This window comes from Oxyura jamaicensis, chromosome 1 (genome assembly GCF_011077185.1).
Source record: "Oxyura jamaicensis isolate SHBP4307 breed ruddy duck chromosome 1, BPBGC_Ojam_1.0, whole genome shotgun sequence".
Classification (NCBI taxonomy): Eukaryota; Metazoa; Chordata; class Aves; order Anseriformes; family Anatidae; genus Oxyura; species Oxyura jamaicensis.
The window spans coordinates 72,302,572-72,323,596 of NC_048893.1; the positions used below are offsets into that span (position 1 = coordinate 72,302,572).

General features: G+C 40.5%; 1 protein-coding gene across 1 annotated transcript in view; it reads left to right on the top strand.

The window, feature by feature from the left end:
* SHISAL1 (shisa like 1) overlaps nucleotides 1-21,025 on the top strand; it is a 62,601-nt gene that overhangs the window by 37,489 nt on the left and 4,087 nt on the right. Inside the window, exons 5-6 of the mRNA XM_035310521.1 lie at nucleotides 4,933-5,146; nucleotides 11,399-11,728. Of these exons, the coding sequence (XP_035166412.1) occupies nucleotides 4,933-5,146; nucleotides 11,399-11,728 (544 nt within the window). The remainder of the gene's footprint in view (nucleotides 1-4,932; nucleotides 5,147-11,398; nucleotides 11,729-21,025) is intronic.

Consider the following 21,025-nt stretch of genomic DNA (forward strand, 5'->3'; position numbering starts at 1 on the left):
AAGTGAGGGAATATTTGCACATTACAGTAATTATCCTTTCAAGTAAAAAATTAATGTCTGCATATCAAAATTGTCAGAGGCTTTCAAATGATTGTCGTCATGCTAAATAAAATGTTTATATATGAATATTTGTATAGATTCATACAGAAAGCTTATAAAGATCAACCGTTCTGAAAACTTGGTACTTTACAAATGTGGTAGCTAAATTAAAAAATTAATCAACATTACACAGATTAATTGTTAACAGGTAGTGAAGTAATAACTTGATGTACACTGGTTGTTTACTTTTTATGGTAGATACATTTTAAGATGAGCTCAAATCAGTCATTTGAAGCATGGCAGACCATTCTCCAGAAATTAGTAGGAACAGAGATAAAAGAATCTATATCACTAACCTGTTCAATAATACATTTCAAAAACAGGATGAGAATTTGCACAAGCAATTCCACTTCAGTAACAGCTGCAATCTTTGCAACAGACAGCTTAAAGCCTTTCAGTTGCCCCAGTTTTATCCTAATGATTTCAGCAGAGGTAAGGCTCTTTCATGCTCAGGATTTAAGTTATTTTCCAGAAGAATACTTTGTAAAACATTGTACTTTGTTTTCTCAGGAAATCGGAGATCCAATAAAGACAGCAACTGAAATTACACAGATTGTAATAAATTGATAAAGGTTTTTCACTGTGTACTGGATTTGGCTGGCATGGGATTAATTTTCTTCACAACAGCCCCGTGATGCCCTGTTATAGACTGGTGACCAAAAAGCGTCAGTAACACAACAGTGTCATAGTTGTTGCTGAGCACCATCAAGGCCTTCTCTGATTCTCACTGCTCCCGTCCCTCTCACCAGCAAGGAGGCTGCAGGGGCACATGGCTGATGCCCCTGAACCCAACTGACCAAAGTGATACTCCAGAGCAGATAATGTCATGCCCAGCCTGAGGCGAGAGTTTTGTTTGTTTGTTTGTTTGCTTGCTTTAATTTGCCATTGCCTGGGGACTGCTTAGGCACTGGTCTACTAGTGGTGAGTGATTGCTTTCACATCACCTATTTTTTTCTTTCTTCTTCTTCACTTACTAAACTTCCTTTATCTTGACCCACAAGTTTTTTTGCTTTGCCCTTCAGATCTTCTCCCCCATGTCCCCAGGGAGAGGAGTGAGTGAGTAGCTTTGTGGTGATTAGCTGCATGCTGGGTTTAACACAGTGACTATCCGATTCAGACCTGAATTAATAAATCACATTATGCTTTTTCTTGTCTATTTATTTTAATCAATGATACACATTTTACTACTTAGGGGGTTGTTTGGGAATACCTTTTATTAGAGGCATAACTCATGATCTGACCTGATGTTATTTTCCATTCTCCCTCCTTTCTAGAGTCACCCTTTTCCGAGTTTTGATCACCAAAGAAGTTTGGGTTTAATTTTCCTTCTAAAAAGTACTAAGAACCTGTCTACAGATCAGGGAATATTTCACATATGTGGATAAATAAACTACTTTTCTTTTCAGTGAGAAGTAATCTAAACCTCTCAAAGTTCTATAGCCTTCTAATGCATTCTCACTATTCAGTTTCTGTCACAGCACTGAATAATTTCAGAAGCATGGAAGTATTCAATTGCTTGTGAAACATGAAGAACAAGTTTCAATTGCATGCACAAGTCAGGTATAGCCTCACAGGGCTGCTGTTTGCTTGTGGTAGTTTAACCTGGGTGTAATTCACCCAAGATAAGCTGTAATAATAACATATGAAAAATGGTAATTTTGCTATCCTTTTATTTTCAAAGCCAGTTCTGGCATTTTTCCTTAAAATGTCCCAAACTTGAAACAACAATCTATACTAAACACTTCAAAAATTACTAATGTGTAATTAGTTGTAATAATACAACATTTTTAAAGGAAAAATAAGTTATATCTTAAGCCTTAAAAGGCATTATACCAAAAATAATTATGCCTTCATTTTTTTATAATATATATATATTACAATTTAGATATCTATAAATAAATTATACAAGTGAAAAGCAGGTATAATGAGATAAGTGTATGTGTCTTACTACATTTTTGCACAGCTTTTTCAATAAGGCACATGTATCTTCCTTTGAAGTATCTGAGGCTAGCCATTTATCAGAGAAGGATTAGATGGGTGCTCTCCTGCTCAATACTGAAAATAAAAATGCTGTGAATAAACGTCACTACTGAAGTACAATGCTACACTATGAAGGCTATCACTTCACTCAAATTTATTAGGCACAATAAAAATATGACTTAGAAGATAGCTCCCTAATTTTGAAGAGACAGTAAGACACTAGGCAGGCATTACCTTGACATGCCACTTTGTATGACTACTAGACAGGGGTCAACTTCCTTTCTTTTTTTCTTTTTTTTTTTTAACTAGGAACAATGACTAATGTTACTATACACAATGTAGTGCATGTAATGCACTCTTGCAAGCTGGTACCAAACACTTAGGGCCCTTTACAGATGCTTAACCATGTGCATTTAATACCATTTGGCTTGCCTTAGATCATCCGTGTGCGCACTGGACCTATGAGAGACCTCTACCTCCTCCACTAAAAGTTGGAGACAGGCTAGGGAAATATTAGCTGGCACTTCAGTCCTGTATTTAAGGAATTGAATCAAGCTCCCATTCTTTTTAGGAAACAATTAACTAAAAGCTCTGTTCGGTTTATGAATTTCTTCCCTGCCATGTCTCAGATTTTCAAATAAATAAATAATGCATAGATAAAATTAATATGATGATGGAACGGAGTGCACCTTCAGCAAGTTTGTTGATAATACAGATGTGGAAGGAGTGGCTGATAGGCCAGAGAGTCATGTTGCTGCCATCCAGAGGGACCTGGTCAGGCTAGAGAAACGGGCTGACAGGAACCTCATGCAGTTTGATAAGTGAAAGTGCAAAGTCTTGTCCCTAAGGAGGGAGAACCCCATGTACATGTACATACTGGTGCTGCCCAGCTGGAGAGCATCTTGGCAGAAAAGGACCTGGGTGTCCTGGTAGATACCAAGTTGGATGTGAGCCAGCAGTGTGCATTTGCCACAAAGAAGGTAATGGTATCCAGGGCTGCATTAGGTAATGTATTGCCAGTGGATCAAGGGAGGGGATCCTTCCCCTCTCCTCAGCACTAGTGAGACCACACCTGGAGCACTGTGTCCAGCTCTGGGCTCACCAGTATGAGAAAATTTGGACATGCTAGAAAGAATCCAACAAAAGGTCATTAAGATGAAATGACTGGAGCATCTCTTATATGAGGAAAGGATGAGAAAGCTGGGGTTGTTTAGTACAGAGAACTGAAGGATCAGGTGGGAATTTTAATGTCTATAAATATCTGAATGGGAAATGCAGGGACAGAGCCAGGCTTTATACCCAGTGCCAGGACAAGAGGCAGTGGGCACAAACTGGCAGACAGGAGGTTCCCTCTGAACATCAGGAACCCCTCTGTGCTGTGTAGGTGAGGGAGCACTGGCAGAGGTTGCCTAGAGAGGTTGTGGAGTCATCTCCTTGGAGAGCTTCAGAAGCCGCCAGGACATGGTCCTGGGCAACCTGTTCTGGGTGGCCCTGCTAGAGCAGGGGTTGGACGAGGTGGTCTTTGTTCCACCCTCAGCCATGGTGATTTTTCTAAACTTAATCAATCCTGGAACACTTACATTATTGTTGTGTTAATTAAAGGGGGAGGAGACATGGAAGTTAGTATATGTTCAAACAAATACATGTTCATGCAATTACCTGCTTTGTGGATGTTGCGACAGAATTTGAACATGCATATTTGTTGTAAGAGTTACAGAGGCTCACCTAGGTCTAAAGAAATAAAATTTATTTACAGGTTATAGTGTCATTGGATTTGGAACACAGAGGCTCTGTATGGTACATGTAATCTTACAAAACGCCACAGGGCCTACCATAACAAACACTATAAATCAGTTAAAATGTTGGCAGTGTGTGGAGCCAAATATTGGCTATAGGCTTTTCTTTTGCAAGCCTTTTCAGACGTACCAGGAAGTCATGTGCAGGTGGTTAAGGACCATGCTTGCAAGGATCCCTGTGCTGCTCCTCTGCATGCTTGATTAGCTCTGGCAAACTGAGATGCTTGCAGAGCTTCTAATTCAGAGCTGTTTATAACCATTAAGCTGCCTACAATCTTACTGCATAGATGTAACCATGGTGTACCAGGCACAACGCAGCAAGCAGCCTCGAGTCTGCATTCTAAGGATATATATGGAAAGCATTTCTATTTATTTGTTTATTTTCAGGGAAAATAATGGTGAAATCATTGTGACATACTTCAGAAAAAAATGTTCTCAGAGATGTAATAAACACTTCACATGAAAATTTAATAAAGAAGACCTGTAAGAACTCCCAGGAGTAGCTACATTTCTATTAGTTCTATATCATTACAAATTCAGAGTTGTTCAGATCTGTTATACTGTTTGGTACTTACTGTTTATGGCAGAATAATCCTTATCAAAGAATTACCTTTACAGAGCAATTTTTGGTCAGTAACTGACTGTAAATCAAGCGTCATCAAACTTTTATTGCAGTTTTTACATAGGCTTTTTTTTATGAAGTAATCACAGGAAAATTAAACATGAACGTTGTTAGGTCTTTGTGGTTATCTGTATATTTAGTGTGTGCAGTATGAAAATGTTTTCCTCAATAATTTTGGGTTTCTTGCATGAAGGGCATTTCTTCTCATCCTTAAAAGAACTAATAATCAGAACCACAGCAAAAATAACAGTCAAAAAACATGAAAACATGCTAAATGTTTTAGTATTAAATGTTATGAAGTTGAAAGTTCTGAAATGTTAACATTTTTCAGAAATCAAAGAAAAATGTTTAAGCTTAACCAATGAAAAATTACAGTTTATTGCATACATATAACACAAATAACTTTAAAAGCCAATATTTTTCTTTGTTTTACAGTGTTGTCTGCACATTTTCGGGTCTGTGAGCCATATACAGACTACAAAGGTCGCTACCACTTCGGTTTTCACTGCCCCCGTCTTTCTGACAATAAATCTTACATCTTTTGCTGTCACCATAACAACACAGTATTTAAATACTGCTGCAATGAGACAGAATTTCAGACTGTTATGCAGATAAACTTAACAGGGAATGCAGATGGATATATGCATAAGTAAGTACATGAGTTTTTAAAGTGCTCTTCACTAAACTGTTCCTGGTCTAGTAACATAGTTTGAGGTGTGGTGGAAGCAATTAAAATGTTTGTGTGATGGAAGCAATTTGTGTGATGGAAGCAATTAGAATAACTGCATACACACATAAACATTGCTAAAAGTTTTTTGCTTACAGAACTCCTAAAAGAAAAGGATATTTAGCTTTGCTGTTGTTGCTTTGACGCCTACTATAAACATTGCTAAGATAGTATGTATGTAAAAGTTGCATTTAAATATAAGAAATAGAGAGTTACATATAAAAGTCACAAATGAAATGTCTCTCCCCAACCTCAGTCTTACCCAAACTATATTTAAATGAGTATCAGTAAAACAAAACAAAACAAAACAAAAAAACTCAAAACTAAATACTGAAAAATATTTGCTTATATGCCAACACCATGTGGTCTTCTTGCCTGTTACCTGAGATACTTCTGTGTTGTTCTGAGACCTATCCTCTAAGTTATATATCACTGATTTTTTTCCTAAGGAGCTAATATGTAGCAAGCAGATGTTTGTTACTGATTACCTATTTTTAATGGCTAAATATTCACTTGTGATCTGTATCCTACTTCTTATTTGATATTCTGGCCACACTAATCCACTTTTATTTCTTTTGATTCAGAGGGCAAATTCCAGCTGATGTAAACCCTCAGGGTCAAGTTCTGACTGGAATTCCAGTCTATTGTTTTTTTGGTTACTACAGGGATTTCAGTGTTTTCTTCTCTGAAGCAGTGTGTTGTCATTCATTCATATGAGACAAGGTGCAAGTCTGCTAGGAAACTATGGTGCTGGAATACTTTAGCTCACTGTGTGCAGCCAGCAGCAGCCAGCTCAGTGTCAGCAAACTGTTGTCTTCCTTAACAACCACCTCTCATACAGCTCTGCCTAGCAAAGTTTGAATCTTGTGTAGATGTAAAAATCACATACTCTAAATTCACAGGTGTTAGTGGCAATCACATAGTATAAAGAAGCCTGTATCGTGTGTAGTATAAAAGAGTTATGATTGCAAAATATCCCCTGGCATCCCCCTTTCTCTGCCTCCTGCCTTCTCTTTTTGTGTGCCCTCTCACATGTGTACATGGACACACATGCACCTGCACCCACAAAAGTAAACATTTAGAGCTGTTCATTTTATAGGGCTATGGTGTGTGAGCAGTTCGTCAATGGGAAAGAAGGCTATTGGGTATTCTATGGGCTACAGTATCTCATTTTAATTAAAATATTTAGAGCCTAATGTATGTGTTATTTTAGTTATAATCTAGCAGTCATTTTTAAAGTCATCTCAAGCGAAAGAGAAAGCTACTTATGTATATGTCTTTACTGGCAATAGTCGTTGTTGAGAACCACCTTCAGATTTATTTCCACATATATCTTCAGCCCAGAATTTCCTGTGGACATTAGTTACGCTGATGTTTTGCAAAGATAGTGGAACTAGTATTCCCTTTGTGTGAGTTCCTGAAATATTACCTCTGATAATTCCATCAGGGCCAGGAAAATGAAGGGAAGCTAACTTTCAATTTAAAACTCCTCCAGTGTAGTGAGAGGGAGAGAGATATCATCATCCTGAGCTCACTGAGATTAGTAGAAGACTTCCTAATAATGTTAATATGCTGTGGAGGGGCAGAAAAATGTGAAGCCTAAATGCCTGCATTAAGACCATTGTAATAAACATCTTAATACACTCTGAGTTTATTTAACATGTATAATAATTTAACTTCATCTGGATTCTAATACTTCTGGGGTTCACTTTACTGTTAGAAAGTCAGCTATTTATCTAGATCTAATTTCACACACCACTGAGAAAAAGCTTCTAGTGGAACTGTGGCTGGGGAGAATAATTTAGGATATGGGAATAGCAATGAACTGAAAAAATATATATAGTTTTAAGGGAAGAGTGATTCGATATCATTATTTGATTTATTTTTCTCCATAGCCATTCTTGTGATCATCAAAACACATCTCTTGTTTTATCATACAGTTGATGGAAAAAAAATAATGAAGTCACAGGTAACTTCTTTGTCACAGTGCAGATGAAAAAACACATTTGTCTTCTAGTCATACAGTGTAACTGTAGCCAGATTTATTTACATTATTTCCATTACCATAACTAAAGATTCCTCTGCTTTGGTAACTGCAGAATACTGGGCTATTATATCTTTGCAATTATGCAAACTAATCAGTTTATAATATTTTTGAATGTGAACAATTCATTTAGTATTAAATATAGAAATTCCAATGATGTCTAACAGACTAAAAAGAAGTTCTGCCATTGAAAGTATTTTTCCATAAAACTTTGTCTAATAAGTTACTTAATCAGTCTTAAAAATAGCATTTACTTGAATCTTGTATACATATTCTCTCTGTTTTTCTATTGCAAGTTCTGATGGGTATCAGCAGATCTGATGCATATCAGCAGGGATCCTTAATCTGATACTGGAAAAACATTATGGCAGTCTGTAATACATCCATGTTTTTCCTTATCTCTCATTCCTGTTTTCACAGAATCACAGAATCATTTAGGTTGGAAGAGACCTCCAAGATCACCTAGTCCAACGTCTGACCTAACACTAACAAGTCCTCCACTAAACCATATCACTAAGCTATCACTAAGTTTTCCAGGGTTGAATGGCTTTTGCACATCACATTACAACACTGCACCAAAAGCAATGTAAGGACAGAATCTTTCTCCATATACAGCATGTCCTCTGAAGAGCCGATGTTTGCTTAAGTGTCTCCCAGAAAATCGTCTTTACAAGAAAGCAAAGCTAAATAAATAAATATTTTTTTTCAATTCCACTACCAATGTTCCAAAAATATGTAATTTAGTTGGGAAGACTTCTTAGGTACTATAGTAGTGGATTCTACAGGAAAATGTAAGACGGGACAAAGATCTTTAGGTATTTTCTATTATAATGAAAATAAAATAGAGAAAAAATCTAATTAAAGTATACATGTAAAAAATTTACCAATTGCATTTCCAGTACCAATGCATTTCCAAGGATGTAAGCTTATATTTGCTTGGAGCAACACTTAAAATGTATTACTACTGCAAGTAACAGCCCCATTTAAGGAGAATAGGGAAAGAAGCAGTTTCCATGGCCATCTGCCCACACATTTAAACTGCAGCTGTAAAATTCTGCTCACAATTGTTTTGATTATTTTGTGTGTGTGTGTGTGTGTGTGTTTTTAAGCCTGAATTCCCAAATGAATTATTTTCTGTTCATATACAGCATATAAAAAACCAGCAAACTCTTCCAGAACAACGCTTAGTCCTAACCAGCTTGTCATCGCTATCAAAAAGTCTATGAATTAGATGGAAGGAGTCACATGGGTAAAAATAATAAGTATCTTGAAATAATGAGCCACTAAGCTGACATACCTATGAATTATCCTCTCTCACACAGAAGCTAGAAGAAAATTATCATGCAACTCTACTCCAGAGTTTGCTTTTGTATTGTTGGTTCTGCAACAGCAGAGGACTGGGCAACATGGCTATGGAACTAGTTTTCAGTGTTAAATTGCAAGGCATTGTGTTGAACCTAAAAGAAGCTCCAAAGTGACTGACCGAGAGGGCAGGAGAATTGAGAGGTGAGGCCAAGCTTTTCAGCTGGGGAAGGGGAAGAGGATAAACAACCACACCAAAACAATCTTATTCTATTTGATTGTCCCAGTGAAGGAGCAAAACCCAATAATTTGAATCTCAACAGATTTGGAATCCACTCACACTTCATTTTTAATTGAAATGAAACTTCTGCACAAAAGTACAGAAAAATTGGACTGTAAGATGAAACTTTTACTGTTAAATTATTCATTTCAATGAAATGAGAGCATGTCCTAGGTGTTTTGATTCCCAGTTCTTTGCTGTGTCTCTGGCCCTACTGTTAACTCAGTGATACAGAAGTAAGGTTGTTTATTTTCTAATTAAGGCATCTTCATAATTTGTAGGGAAGTTTTAATTTTTGATGTGATTAGTAAGCATCAGCAAAAGTAAATGCCTAAAATACAAAATAATTCTTCAGAGGTAACTGAAAGAAATGTTTCTGCCTCTCAAATTGCTGCCAAAACAAAAATAACGTTTTCTAATATTTCCATTCTTACTATGGATCAAATACAGCACACCTATTCCTAACATGCATTGGTATTAGTAATGAATAGGAACAGGATTTGTCACAGAGGATTTTTTCATGACTTCTCTGGCCTTCACTTCCCTTTTATTTTTATTAGCAGAAAACAGAGAACTTTACTCCAGTAGGGATAAACCCACTGAACATGAAGAGTACCACTACCGAGAAGCCTAGCTTAACCAAATCCATTTACAGTTCCAAGTGCTTTGGACTGCAAAGATTTCAATGCATTACAAAAGCCTACCCACTGTTGTTTGAATTTAGGCATGCGGGTACAGGTCTTTAGCAGAGGCAAAGACTATTGAGTTAAGACTTTTCAGAATCACTACATTTTGTCTACTTCTAATCCTCCTAGAAACTTACTGAAAATATTGAAAATCCTTGACTAGAATGAATGATCATAAAGTTAGACAGAAAGGGCCCATTAACAGCTCTCATTACTCACAGGTGTTTGCTATGGAACCATATTTAATCTAAGCATTTTATATCAGTGTAGTGGAAGAATCATTCACTGGAGAGGAAAATCAGTCTCATTAATTGCTGACAGGCAGCAACACAAATTAAAATTCTGTTTTCTTATCTGATCTCTTGCTTCAAATGCTGATTTTATTTATAAAATGGAAGATCTGTACAAAAGTTTAAATGGAAGTGAAAGTTCAAAGCAGAGACTTGAAAAGTTTTAGGTTTTAAAAGGTTTGGGACAGATTTTTAAATTGTCAATATATCTTTCTGGCTTGTATCTATAATGTGTGTTCTGAGGCTTTTTTCCTATCTGAGCACTTTAGTTTTTATCATGTTCTGATAAAACAGTTCCCTCAAAGTCTGTGAAAGAGAGCAGTATTGTACATCTGTTCAGTTGGATTCACGTAAGTTCAGGTTCAAATAGATGGGGGCTGCCTGCTGATACGTTTAGATGTCATTTTCCCCAAAGATGGTCTTCCTAATGATACTTTTTACTAGTATCCCTTCTGCTTGCTCTTGTTTTTATAGTCTCTACTGCACATTATTTCCACATAAGCTCTTAGGTCTAGATCAGCCTTCTTTCTCTACACACCTAACAATTTCATTCTTACTTGTTTCTTCCCATCTCTGTTCTGGTCTCCTCTTCCCCATTCACAGAGTTTCCAATTGAAATTACATTTATAACTGGTAATATTTTTTTAATTATTATTTATTTTATTTTATTTTAAGAGTATTGCATCACCAGCAGAGCTTTAGCTTTTTTCCCCTTTTTGATCTCCTTCCTGATACCTTTTCTTCCTTTCTTTGCCCTCTAGTAACTTTACTCACCTGTCTTAGCTACAAAGCTCCATGCACCATGTCAGCAGCTGATAATTTTCACTGCCTTTACCCATATGTACCTTATAGCTACACCAACATGAACATACAAATATAGTACGTATTTTCTTTCTTATTGAAAGCATTATATAATACAATCTTGTCCATATTCTTCCTTCCTAATTTGAGCACAAGCTAGCTAATGGATCTTTAGCAGTTGCTCTTGAAAGCCTCTTCTGCAACCAATAATTATTAGTCATAAAATTCAGAGCAAGTCCAAACACGTTAAACAGCTTTTAAGACAAGGGGTTTAGAATGCTTGTCAGCAGTGAATGTTTCAATAGTAGAGGCACCCTTGTGTTCAATGATTACAGCATATTTTCATATTGTTAATCCTCACTCGTATAAATTCCCTGTTGCTTCCAGAAGGGTGGCTCTCTGAGAGAGAATTTGCAGAGTAAGACATAGAATAAGACCCATCAAACATTTGTATATCAATGGCCTCACTTAAAGCAGCAAAGTTAATCACATACAATGTTTATATACTGGTATATGTACACAGATGAGAGAGAAATAAAAATGTTTGCAGGATGGGGGCCTTAATTTTTAAAAGCCTCCCATGTCATGCATACAGCAGTATTTAGACAGATTAAAATAATAGATAATATTTTATGACATTCTTTAAAACAAAATTTTGGTATCATTCATCTGTATATTATTTTTACATAATTAGTGGAACAAAAAACCTTTATTACAATGACCATTATACATATTACATGACTTTTTTTTTTGCCTTTTTTACTTTCACAGCAACTACAGTGCACTGTTAGGGGTGTGGATCTATGGCTTTTTTGTGGTGATCTTGCTGGTACTGGACCTTTTATATTACTCTTCAATGAACTATGATATCTGCAAATTTTACCTGGCACGGTGGGGAATCCAGGGAAAGTGGATAACACAAGGACAGAGCCGATGGATTAACCCTGCTCAGGATCCAAGCCAAGTACAGACACAGACTCAGCCAGAGACACAGCCTCAAACTCAGCGTCAGCCACAGCCTCAAACGTCACAGACAGTACATACTTTTAAAGGAGATGCTTTAAGCCCTCCTCTGATGTCTTTTCAGAGTACATCTGCCTGGTAAGTATGTTAAGCCATTCTGTGATGTATTTTTTGATTCTCTTGTTTTGTAGTTTGAACAATCATCTGCATTTGGAAGTTTCTGCAAATTCAGGCTGAGTGACACCATTTGAGAACCTAGCACATAATTCTTTATATTGTGAATTGTCTTACATAATTACTGCTTAGGAGTCATTTCTTATTCTGGAGTATTTCAAATTATCTTTTAATATTGTTCTCTCAGAGAAATAGATGCTGCCATTTTTTCAGTGATAAATAGTTTTACTACTCCTAGACAACACCCTTGTCTCTAAATTGAAGACAAGTGATTTGAAGGGTGGACAGTTCAGTGGATAAGGAATTGGCTGGAAAGCCACACCCAGAGAGTGATGGTCAATGGCTCTCTGTCCAGGTGGAGGCCAGTGATGAGTGGTGTCCCTCAGGAGTCCATCTTGGGACTGGTAGTGTTTGACATCTTCATAAATGACATAGACAGTGGTATCGAGCACACTCTCAGGACATTCACAGATGACACCAAGCTGAGTGGTGCGGTTGGCACTATATAGGTAAGGGATGCCATCTAGAAGGACCTGGATTGACTTGAGAAGTGAGCACACATGAACCTCATGAAGTTCAACAAGGCCAACTGGAAGGTGCTGCATCTGGGTTGGGACAATCCCTAACATAAATACAGACTGTGGGATGAATGAATTGAGAGCAGCCCTATGGAGAGGGACCTGGGGGTACTGTTGGATGAAACACTGGACATGGGCTGGCAATGTGCACTTTTAGTCTTGAAGGCCAACTGTATCCTGGGCTGCAGCAGCAGAGGAGCGGCCAGCAGGTGGAGGGAGGTGATTCTCCCCTTCTACTCTGCCCTCATGAGGTCCCATCTAGAAATACTGCATCCTGCTCTGTGGCCTCCAGCGCAAGAAAGACACGGACCCATTGGAGTAGATCCAGAGGAGGGCCACAAGGATAATCAGAGGACTGGATCACCACTCCTATGAAGAGGGCTGAGAGAGTTAGGGATGTTCAGCCTGGAGAAGAGAAGGCTCCAGGGGGATCTCCTTGCCCCTTTAAAGGGAGCTTATAAGACAGACTTTTTACAAGGGCATGTAGTGATAGGACAAGGGGTATTGGTTTTAAACGAAAAGAGGGGAGGTTTAGTGTTTTGGTTTAACCTGGCTGGCAGCTAAGCACCACACAGCCAGTCACTCACCCTCCCTACTCCCTCTCTGGGATGGGTGAGAGAATCAGCAAAGCGTGTGGGTTGAGATAGAGACAGTTTATTAGGACAGAAAAGAAAGGAAAATAATAATAATAGTGATAATAGTAATACTAATAATAATGCACACAAATAAGTGATGCACAATGCAATTGCTCACCACCCACTGACCGATGCCCAGCCTATCCCCAAGCAGCCAGTCCCCACACCCCAGCCAGCCATCCCTATATGTTCAGCGTGATGCTGTATGGAATACCCCTTTGGCCAGTGTGGGTCAGCTGTCCTGGATCTGTCCCCTCCCAGCTCCTGCTGCACCCCCAGCCTGCCAGCTGGCAGGACGGTGTGAGAAGCTGAAAAGTCCTTGGCTTGGTGTAAGCACTGCTCTGTAACAATTAAAATATCAGTGTGTTATCAACATTCTCATCCTAAATCCAAAACATAGCACCCTACCAGCTACCAGGAGGAAAATTAACTCTACCCTAGCTGAAACCAGGACATTTAGTTTAAGTATAAGGAAGAAATTCTACACTCAGAGGATGGCAAGGCACTGACAGAGACTTACCAGATAATATGTGGATGCCCCATTCCTGGAGGTGTTCAAGGCAAGACTGGATGGGGCTTTGGGCAACCTGGTCTGGTGGGAGGTATCCCTGCCCATGGCAGGGAGGTTGGAATTAAGTAGTCCTAAAGGTCCCTTTCAATTCAAACCATTCTGTGATTCTGTTCTGTGGTAAAAATAAATTACAAATCTTTGTTTATGCATCAACCATTATACAGTTAATTTTCATCTGGTACCAAAGACAATTTGCTGTGTGTATTTACATGACTGTTGGTCTGGTTTTAAAAGACTGTATAAATAGCAACAGTGCAATAACTTCAATGTGAGATGTCACCAGTCCACACCATTTGTGGCATGAGACACAGAAACAATGTGAAAAACAGGTTAGTTTTTTATATGCATAGCTGAAAAAGCATACCTTAATCTCATTTGACAGGATGACACAAGTAGGCTACTGTAAAGCTAAATGCAACCAAAACAAAAGGAAAAAAAAAAAATGCCCAATGGTAGACAGATTCAGGAGTAGCAAAAATATAAAATGCAAACAGAAGAAACTAAGGACTGATAACCACAGGAAAAAATGGCATTGAATGATTTTTGACTGTTTTTACCAAAGAAAACAGAATCAAAGGAAGAGAGATGAATAAACCAATGCTCTGAATGAGATGTCAAAAGAGGCAGGTGATTTTTTTTCATCGCAAGAAGAGTTTTCTAGACTTGTCCTGGAGGGAAAGGGTGCAGAGTCACCAGTGCAATTTAGAAGTGTTCCAGAGGGCTAGGCACTGAGTTTTGGCAAAATAAAGTGATCCAATAATGAGCAGGGTGAAAAAGATGACAGCAGTTCCTGAAGCTGTAGAGCACACAAAGGCACAGTGTTGGTCTTGATATAAAATCTTTGGATAGCACTCTTTTGAAAAAAGGATGATATTAGCAGCAGTCCTTTTATTTCATAACTTGCTCTTTAGTTTTAAAAGAAAATATAGTGCAAAAAGGGTTAAAGATTGTTTGTGATAGAAAAGGAAATGATAGTATGACCAAGGAAAATGATCAGTGAGAGAGGTGTAGCAGTCAGTACTGACTGAATATATTCAGTGCAGTTCAGACTTAAAGGACCATTATATTACAGCAGATGGTGTCCAAATGGAAGAGTCCCAATAATGCTCCATAAGATAGATACTTGCTTGTACTTAGTCATAAGCATTATTCTTTTCCTCTTCTTCCTCTTTCCTGCTTTTTTCCTTCTTCCCAGTCCCTGAAGGTTTTTTTGCACATGGAATTCTCAGTCTTTAGGTGTAATTGCCATACAGTTTAAAACCAACATTTGTAATACAGTATTGGTGGTTTAGCTTCATACTTGTGTGTGTACACAAAAATTTAATAACTTTATTTTATATCTGTATTTATATATTTAAATTAAATTTTCCATTACTGACTTTTGCTGTTCTTTTTCTTTGCTCTTTTTGGAAGCATTAAATGGGGATTGTACGTTAGGATCAGGTGAGCATATCACACATGCTCCTTTTCCTGTGTTTTCAGGAGATGAGCATTGATAAATCACTGCTGTAAACCTCACCCCTTCCCCACTGCACTGTGTGCCTATGCACCCATCAGCTCCCATAACATTATTTTTTTTCTAATTCCTTTCATTGCTTAATGAAATAAATAGGTAGATATTTCCTTAGCAAAACCATGTTTATCCCTTGTATTCCAGCACATAAGATACTATGGGAATTGCCATATTTTCAAGTTTATAACCAGACCCAGCACAGGTGTCTCAAAAATGCAGTAGGCAGTGGTGATCGCAGGCAAGGTGATTAGCATGTGGAAGAGGCTTTTGAGTAAGTTTTGAAACTTACAACCCTTCAACTAAGTGCATAGATGTTGTAGTGGTTTTACGCTACTGGGCGGCTGAGCTCCATCACAAGCACCCTCTCATTCCCCCTCCTCAGGAGAAGAAGGGGAGAGAAAAACACACGGGACAGATTTTAAAAAATAATAATTAAAAGGCTTATGGATTGAGATAAGGGTAATTTAATTAAAGGGACAAGAAAGATGAAAAAAAAGCCACACGGAAACATTGAGAAAAAAATATTCTCTACTTCCCATCAATGAGCGACATTTGGCTGTGTCCCAGGAAGCAGGGTCTCCATACACGTAGTGATTGTTTGGGAGGAGAGACATCTTCATAACAAGAGCGCCCCCCCTCTCCTCCTTTCCCCTTCCCCAGTTGCTATTGCTATGTGGCACCACACCGTATGGCATATCTCTTTGGTTGGTTTAGGTGAGCTGCATTGGTAATGTCCCCTCCCCGCCCCTTGCCCATCCCCAGCCTGCTGTCTTTGGGGGCTGGAGGGAGTCTTGGTGCTGTGGGGCACAGCACACCAATAGACAAAACACTGGTGCAATATCAGGGCAGTTTGTGGTTTGATACCAATGCTGTTCTAGCTACAGGTGCAGAGCACTGCACTCCTATATGGGTGCTGTGGGGGAAATTAACTCCATCCCAGCCAGACCCAGCACAGGTGTCTCAAAAACGCAGTAGGCAGTGGTGATTGCAGGCAAGGTGATTAGCATGTGGAAGAGGCTTTTGAGTAAACAGGTCTTCCAGGGAAATAGACTTGTGTACTACAGCAAGTGCTAAGATGGTAGAGAGTAAGAGTAAGTTGTCTGGCTATTTATTTCTCCATTAGATAATCTGCAGGTTATATACATGGAAAATATGATAGTTTTGCAATATATATAAAAATTAAGCTTAGCTTCCGTTTAGAGCCTGTTTCTGCTGCAGTCTATATTTGATGAATAACCTTAGTACTGTCTTCTCAAAATTTAATCATGCTGTTAGTGAAAAAGTGCAATGGAGTTAAAGGATTTATCATTTCCACCACTGTCTTTAAGATTGCTCAGTTATTCACATCTTTTTGTTTTCCATTTTATACTTGAATTTCCATTACTGCAGATGATGACACCAGCCTCTTGGTCTGCTTTGGTAACAGCAAGACTCCAGTTACAAAATCAACTTTTCAGTTTGTGTTCACGTTTTTGAAGTATCATAAACTTATACGTGCTTTTCCAGTCACAGAGAAAATGAGCATTTTTCTTAGGACCTCACAATTACATATTACATTTATGTAATGTGTAATACGTAAATTACATAATTTACATATTCATAATTACAAATCATAATTACAATTACATATATATGGGTGGTGTCATGCCATAAGAGCAGCTCCAGTTAAGTTAACAGATGGGCTTTCTTTGAACTCAAAAACCAGGAAAATAGAAAACAGGATTTTTTAATCCTGTGAGATATGCATATATCTCAGGGCATAAAAACTTGAATACTGTTTAAAACATTTTGCAAAAAAAGTTCACAAGTTTTCATGATGACAAAAGTTGTCAAAGTTATTAGCTTCCTGTACTACATTTATCATAATACAGTTAGGAAAAAAGAAAAGAAAAAAGAAAAGAAAAAAAAAAAAAAAGCCCATTCTAGAAGATGGTACATTGTGATAACGGGGAAGTGATTATTGTATATCAGGAATACAATCAGCACTCCCTATTGCAGTCTCCTATTGCAGAGGACTGAAAGTGTAAGAAAGCATCCCAAGAACAATGTCAGGATTAACCTATGATTTGTAAAGTAGTTTGGGATCTTCCTGGATTAAAGAATTGATGTAAGTGCTCAGTATGTCATCATTTTCTTTCTTGTTCTTTTTTAAATGCTGTAGGAGCTAGCAAATGTGATGCCCATCTACAAGAAGGGCTGGAAGGTAGACCTGGGAAACTATAGGCCTATTAGGTTGACCTCAGTGCCAGGGAAGCTCATGGAGCAGATTGTCTTGAGTGTCATCACGCAGCACTTGCAGGGCAAGCAGGCAATCAGGCCCAGTCAGCATGGGTTTATGAAAGGCAGGTCTTGCTTGATGAACCTGATCTCCTTCTATGACAAAGTGACGTGCTTAGTGGATGAGGGAAAGGCTGTGGATGTGGTCTACCTTGACTTCAGTAAGGCTTTTGACACCGTTTCCCACAGCATTCTCCTCAAGAAACTGGCTCATGTCATGGATTGGCGTACGCTTCGTTGGGTTACAAACTGGCTGGATAGCCAGGCCCAAAGAGTTGTTGTGAATGGAGTCAAATCCAGTTGGAGGCTGGTCACTAGTGGAGTCCCCCAGGGCTCAGTAATAAGGCCAGTTCTCTTTAACATCTTAATCAATGATCTGGACGAGGTTATCGAGTGCACCCTCAGCAAGTTTGCAGATGACACCAAGTTAGGTGCGTGTGTCGATCTGCTCGAGAGTAGGAAGGCTCTGCAGGAGGGTCTGGATAGGCTGGACCGATGGGCCGAGGCCAACGGTATGACGTTCAACAAGGCCAAGTGCCAGGTCCGGCACCTGGGGCCTAACAACCCCAAGCAGAGCTACAGGCTGGGAGATGTGTGGTTAGAAAGCTGCCTGTCAGAGAAGGACCTGGGCGTATTGGTTGGTAGTCGGCTGCATATGAGCCAGCAGTGTGCTCAGGTGGCCAAGAAAGCCAACAGCATCCTGGCTTGTATGAGAAACTGTAGGGAAGTGATAGTCCCCCTCTACTCGGCTCTGGTGAGGCCACACCTCAAATATTGTGTTCAGTTTTGGGCCCCTCACTACAAGAAGGACATCGAGTGAGTCCAGAGAAGGGCAACAAAGCTGGTGAGGGGTCTGGAGAACAAGTCTTACATGGAGTGGCTGAGGGAGCTGGAGTTGTTTAGCCTGGAGAAGAGGACGCTCAGGGGTGACCTCATTGCTCTCTACTACAGGTACCTTAAAGGAGGCTGTAGCGAGGTGGCAGTTGGTCTATTCTCCCACATGCCTGGTGACAGGACAAGGGCGAATGGGCTAAAGTTGCACCAGGGGAGGTTTAGGTTGGATATTAGCAAGAACTTCTTTACTGAAAGGTTTGTTAGGCATTGGAATGGGCTGCCCAGGGAAGTGGTTGAGTCACCATCCCTGGAGGTCTTTAAAAGACATTTAGGTGTAGAGCTTAGTCACATGGTTTAGTGGAGTACTTGTTAGTGTTAGGTCATAGGTTAGACTAGGTGATGTTGGAGGTCTCTTCCAACCTAGATGATTCTGTGATTCTGTGAATTGGCTAGGAAACCAATGACTGAAACAGATGTCAGAGCAAACAAGCAAGCAAGTCATAGTATATAGTGTGCAGAACCATCCCCAGGATGTTTAAACATCTTGTCTTAGCAGACCACTTTGTTATTTGAGACAAAGAGGGCCATGAACAGTCATAATATTATTATAACTAAAGAAGTCTGGAATGCATTATACATGCTGCTGGCTGAGCTGCAGAGGGCTTGCAGTGTTGTGTAAGGACAGGAAGGAAAACCATTAATCTCAGAAACATCAAGCCTGATTTAGAATAACATTGCTTCATCATGTAGTGTATGGATTTTGTGGCCCAACTGATGTTGATTTCTTCTTTAGCATGGAAACCATCTGAGGGCTGTTCAAAGGCCTGTGTGGTCCGAGTCCAGGTCCTGGTGGATGTACCTTCCACAGTCCAAACACCATCACAGACTCAGAAAAGAGGCCTGCAAGTGACTGAGCTTAAACCACTGTGGCTTGCCTCATGGTGCTCCCTCTGGGCCATCACTGAGGTGCATGAGGCCCTTCCACGCTTACTGGTCCATGTAAGAACCTGGAGTCCAATTAGCCTGAGCAGGCTTTAAAAGCTAAACATCAAACAGCAACAAGCAGCAAGGAATTCCTTACTGCTGCTCAACAAAGCATGATCTGGTGGCAGAGCTCAAGGTGGAAAGGTTGAGGGCCATCAGGGAGTGTGAGCAGGAGATAGACTGGTGGAGCAACTCCCTGCAAGGCCTGTAGGAGAGGCACCAGGGTGAGACTCCCCTAATGGGGGTGGACCCCCTGCCCAGTCACTGTTGGGCAGAGAAAGGGGACCTAGGAGTTGAGGAGGAATGGAGACAGGTCCCTGCTTGACATTGCAGGAAACTCCCCCCACCACCTGCCCCACCTTCCCAGGTGCCCTTATGCAACAGGTTTGAGGCCATGGAGCTCGAGAGAGCGGTGGATGAGGGTGTGACAGAAAAGTTAACCAGGAAGCCTAGGGCAAGGAAGTCTGCTCCATGCCTCAAGACTGCTCCCACCAAGAAGGAGAGAAAGGTTATCATTGTGGGCGACTCCCTTCTCAGAGGAAGGAAGGCCCTATCTGTCGGCCTGGCCTTACCTGTAGGGAAGTCTGCTGCCTCCCTGGGGCTGGGGTCAGGGATGTTGCCAGAAAGCTTCCCAACCTGGTTCGCCCCTCTGATTACTACCCGCTACTGACAGTCCAGGCTGGCAGTGATACCACTGATGAGAGAAGCCTGAAGGCTATCAAACAGGACTTCAGTGGGCTGGGACGGTTAGTGGACGGAGCGGGAGTACAGGTGGTGTTTTCATCCATTCCTACAGTGGCAGGGAATGGTTCAGAGAGGACACGAAAAGCCCACCTGATAAACATGTGGCTCAGAGGCTGGTGCCAACACAGAAGTTTTGGGTTCTTTGACCACAGGGCGCTCTACTCGGCACCTGGCCTGATGGCTGCAGATGGGTCCCAACTGTCCACAAGGGGAAAACGGATCCTGGCCCAGGAGCTGGCAGGGCTCATTGAGAGGGCTTTAAACTAGGTCAGAAGGGGGGCGGGGATGAAACAAAGCTTGTTGGAGGTGTGCCAGGGGGAACAGTGGCAAGGCTGGGGGAGAAGGCTAAGGCCCAGCTGAAGTGCACTTACACTAATGCACGCATCATGGGCAACAAGCAGGAGGAGCTGGAAGCCATTGTGCAGCACGCAGGCTATGACTTGGTTGCCATCACGGAAACGTGGTGGGACCACTCTCATGAGTGGAGTGCTGCAATGTCTGGCTATAGGCTCTTCAGAAGGGACAGGCAGCACGGAAGGGGTGGTGGAGTGGCTCTCTATATTAGAGAGTGTTTTGACGTTGTCGAACTTGAGGCTGGGAATGACAAGGTGGAGTCGCTATGGGTTAGGATCAGCAGAAAGGCCAACAAGGGAAGCATCCTGGTGGGGATCTGTTATAGACTGCCAAACCAGGATGAGGGGGCGGATGAGGAGTTCTACAGGCAGCTGGCAGAAGTTGCGAAATAGTCAGCGCTTGTTCTTGTGGGGGACTTTAACTTCCCAGACATATCCTGGAAGCACAACACAGCCCAGAGAAAGCAGTCCAGGAGGTTTCTGGAGAGCGTGGAAGATAACTTCCTGACGCAGCTGGTTGGCGAGCCTACCAGGGGAGGTGCCCCGCTAGACCTTCTGTTCACTAACAGAGAAGGACTGGTGGGAGACGTGCTGGTCGGGGGCTGTCTTGGGCAGAGTGACCACAAAATGGTAGACTTCTCGATACTTGGCAAAGTCAGGAAGGGGATCAGTAAAACCGCTGTCTTGTACTTCCGGAGGGCTGACTTTGAGCTGTTCAAGACACTGGTTGGCAGAGTCCCTTGGGAGGCAGTTCTGAAAGACAGAGGAGCCC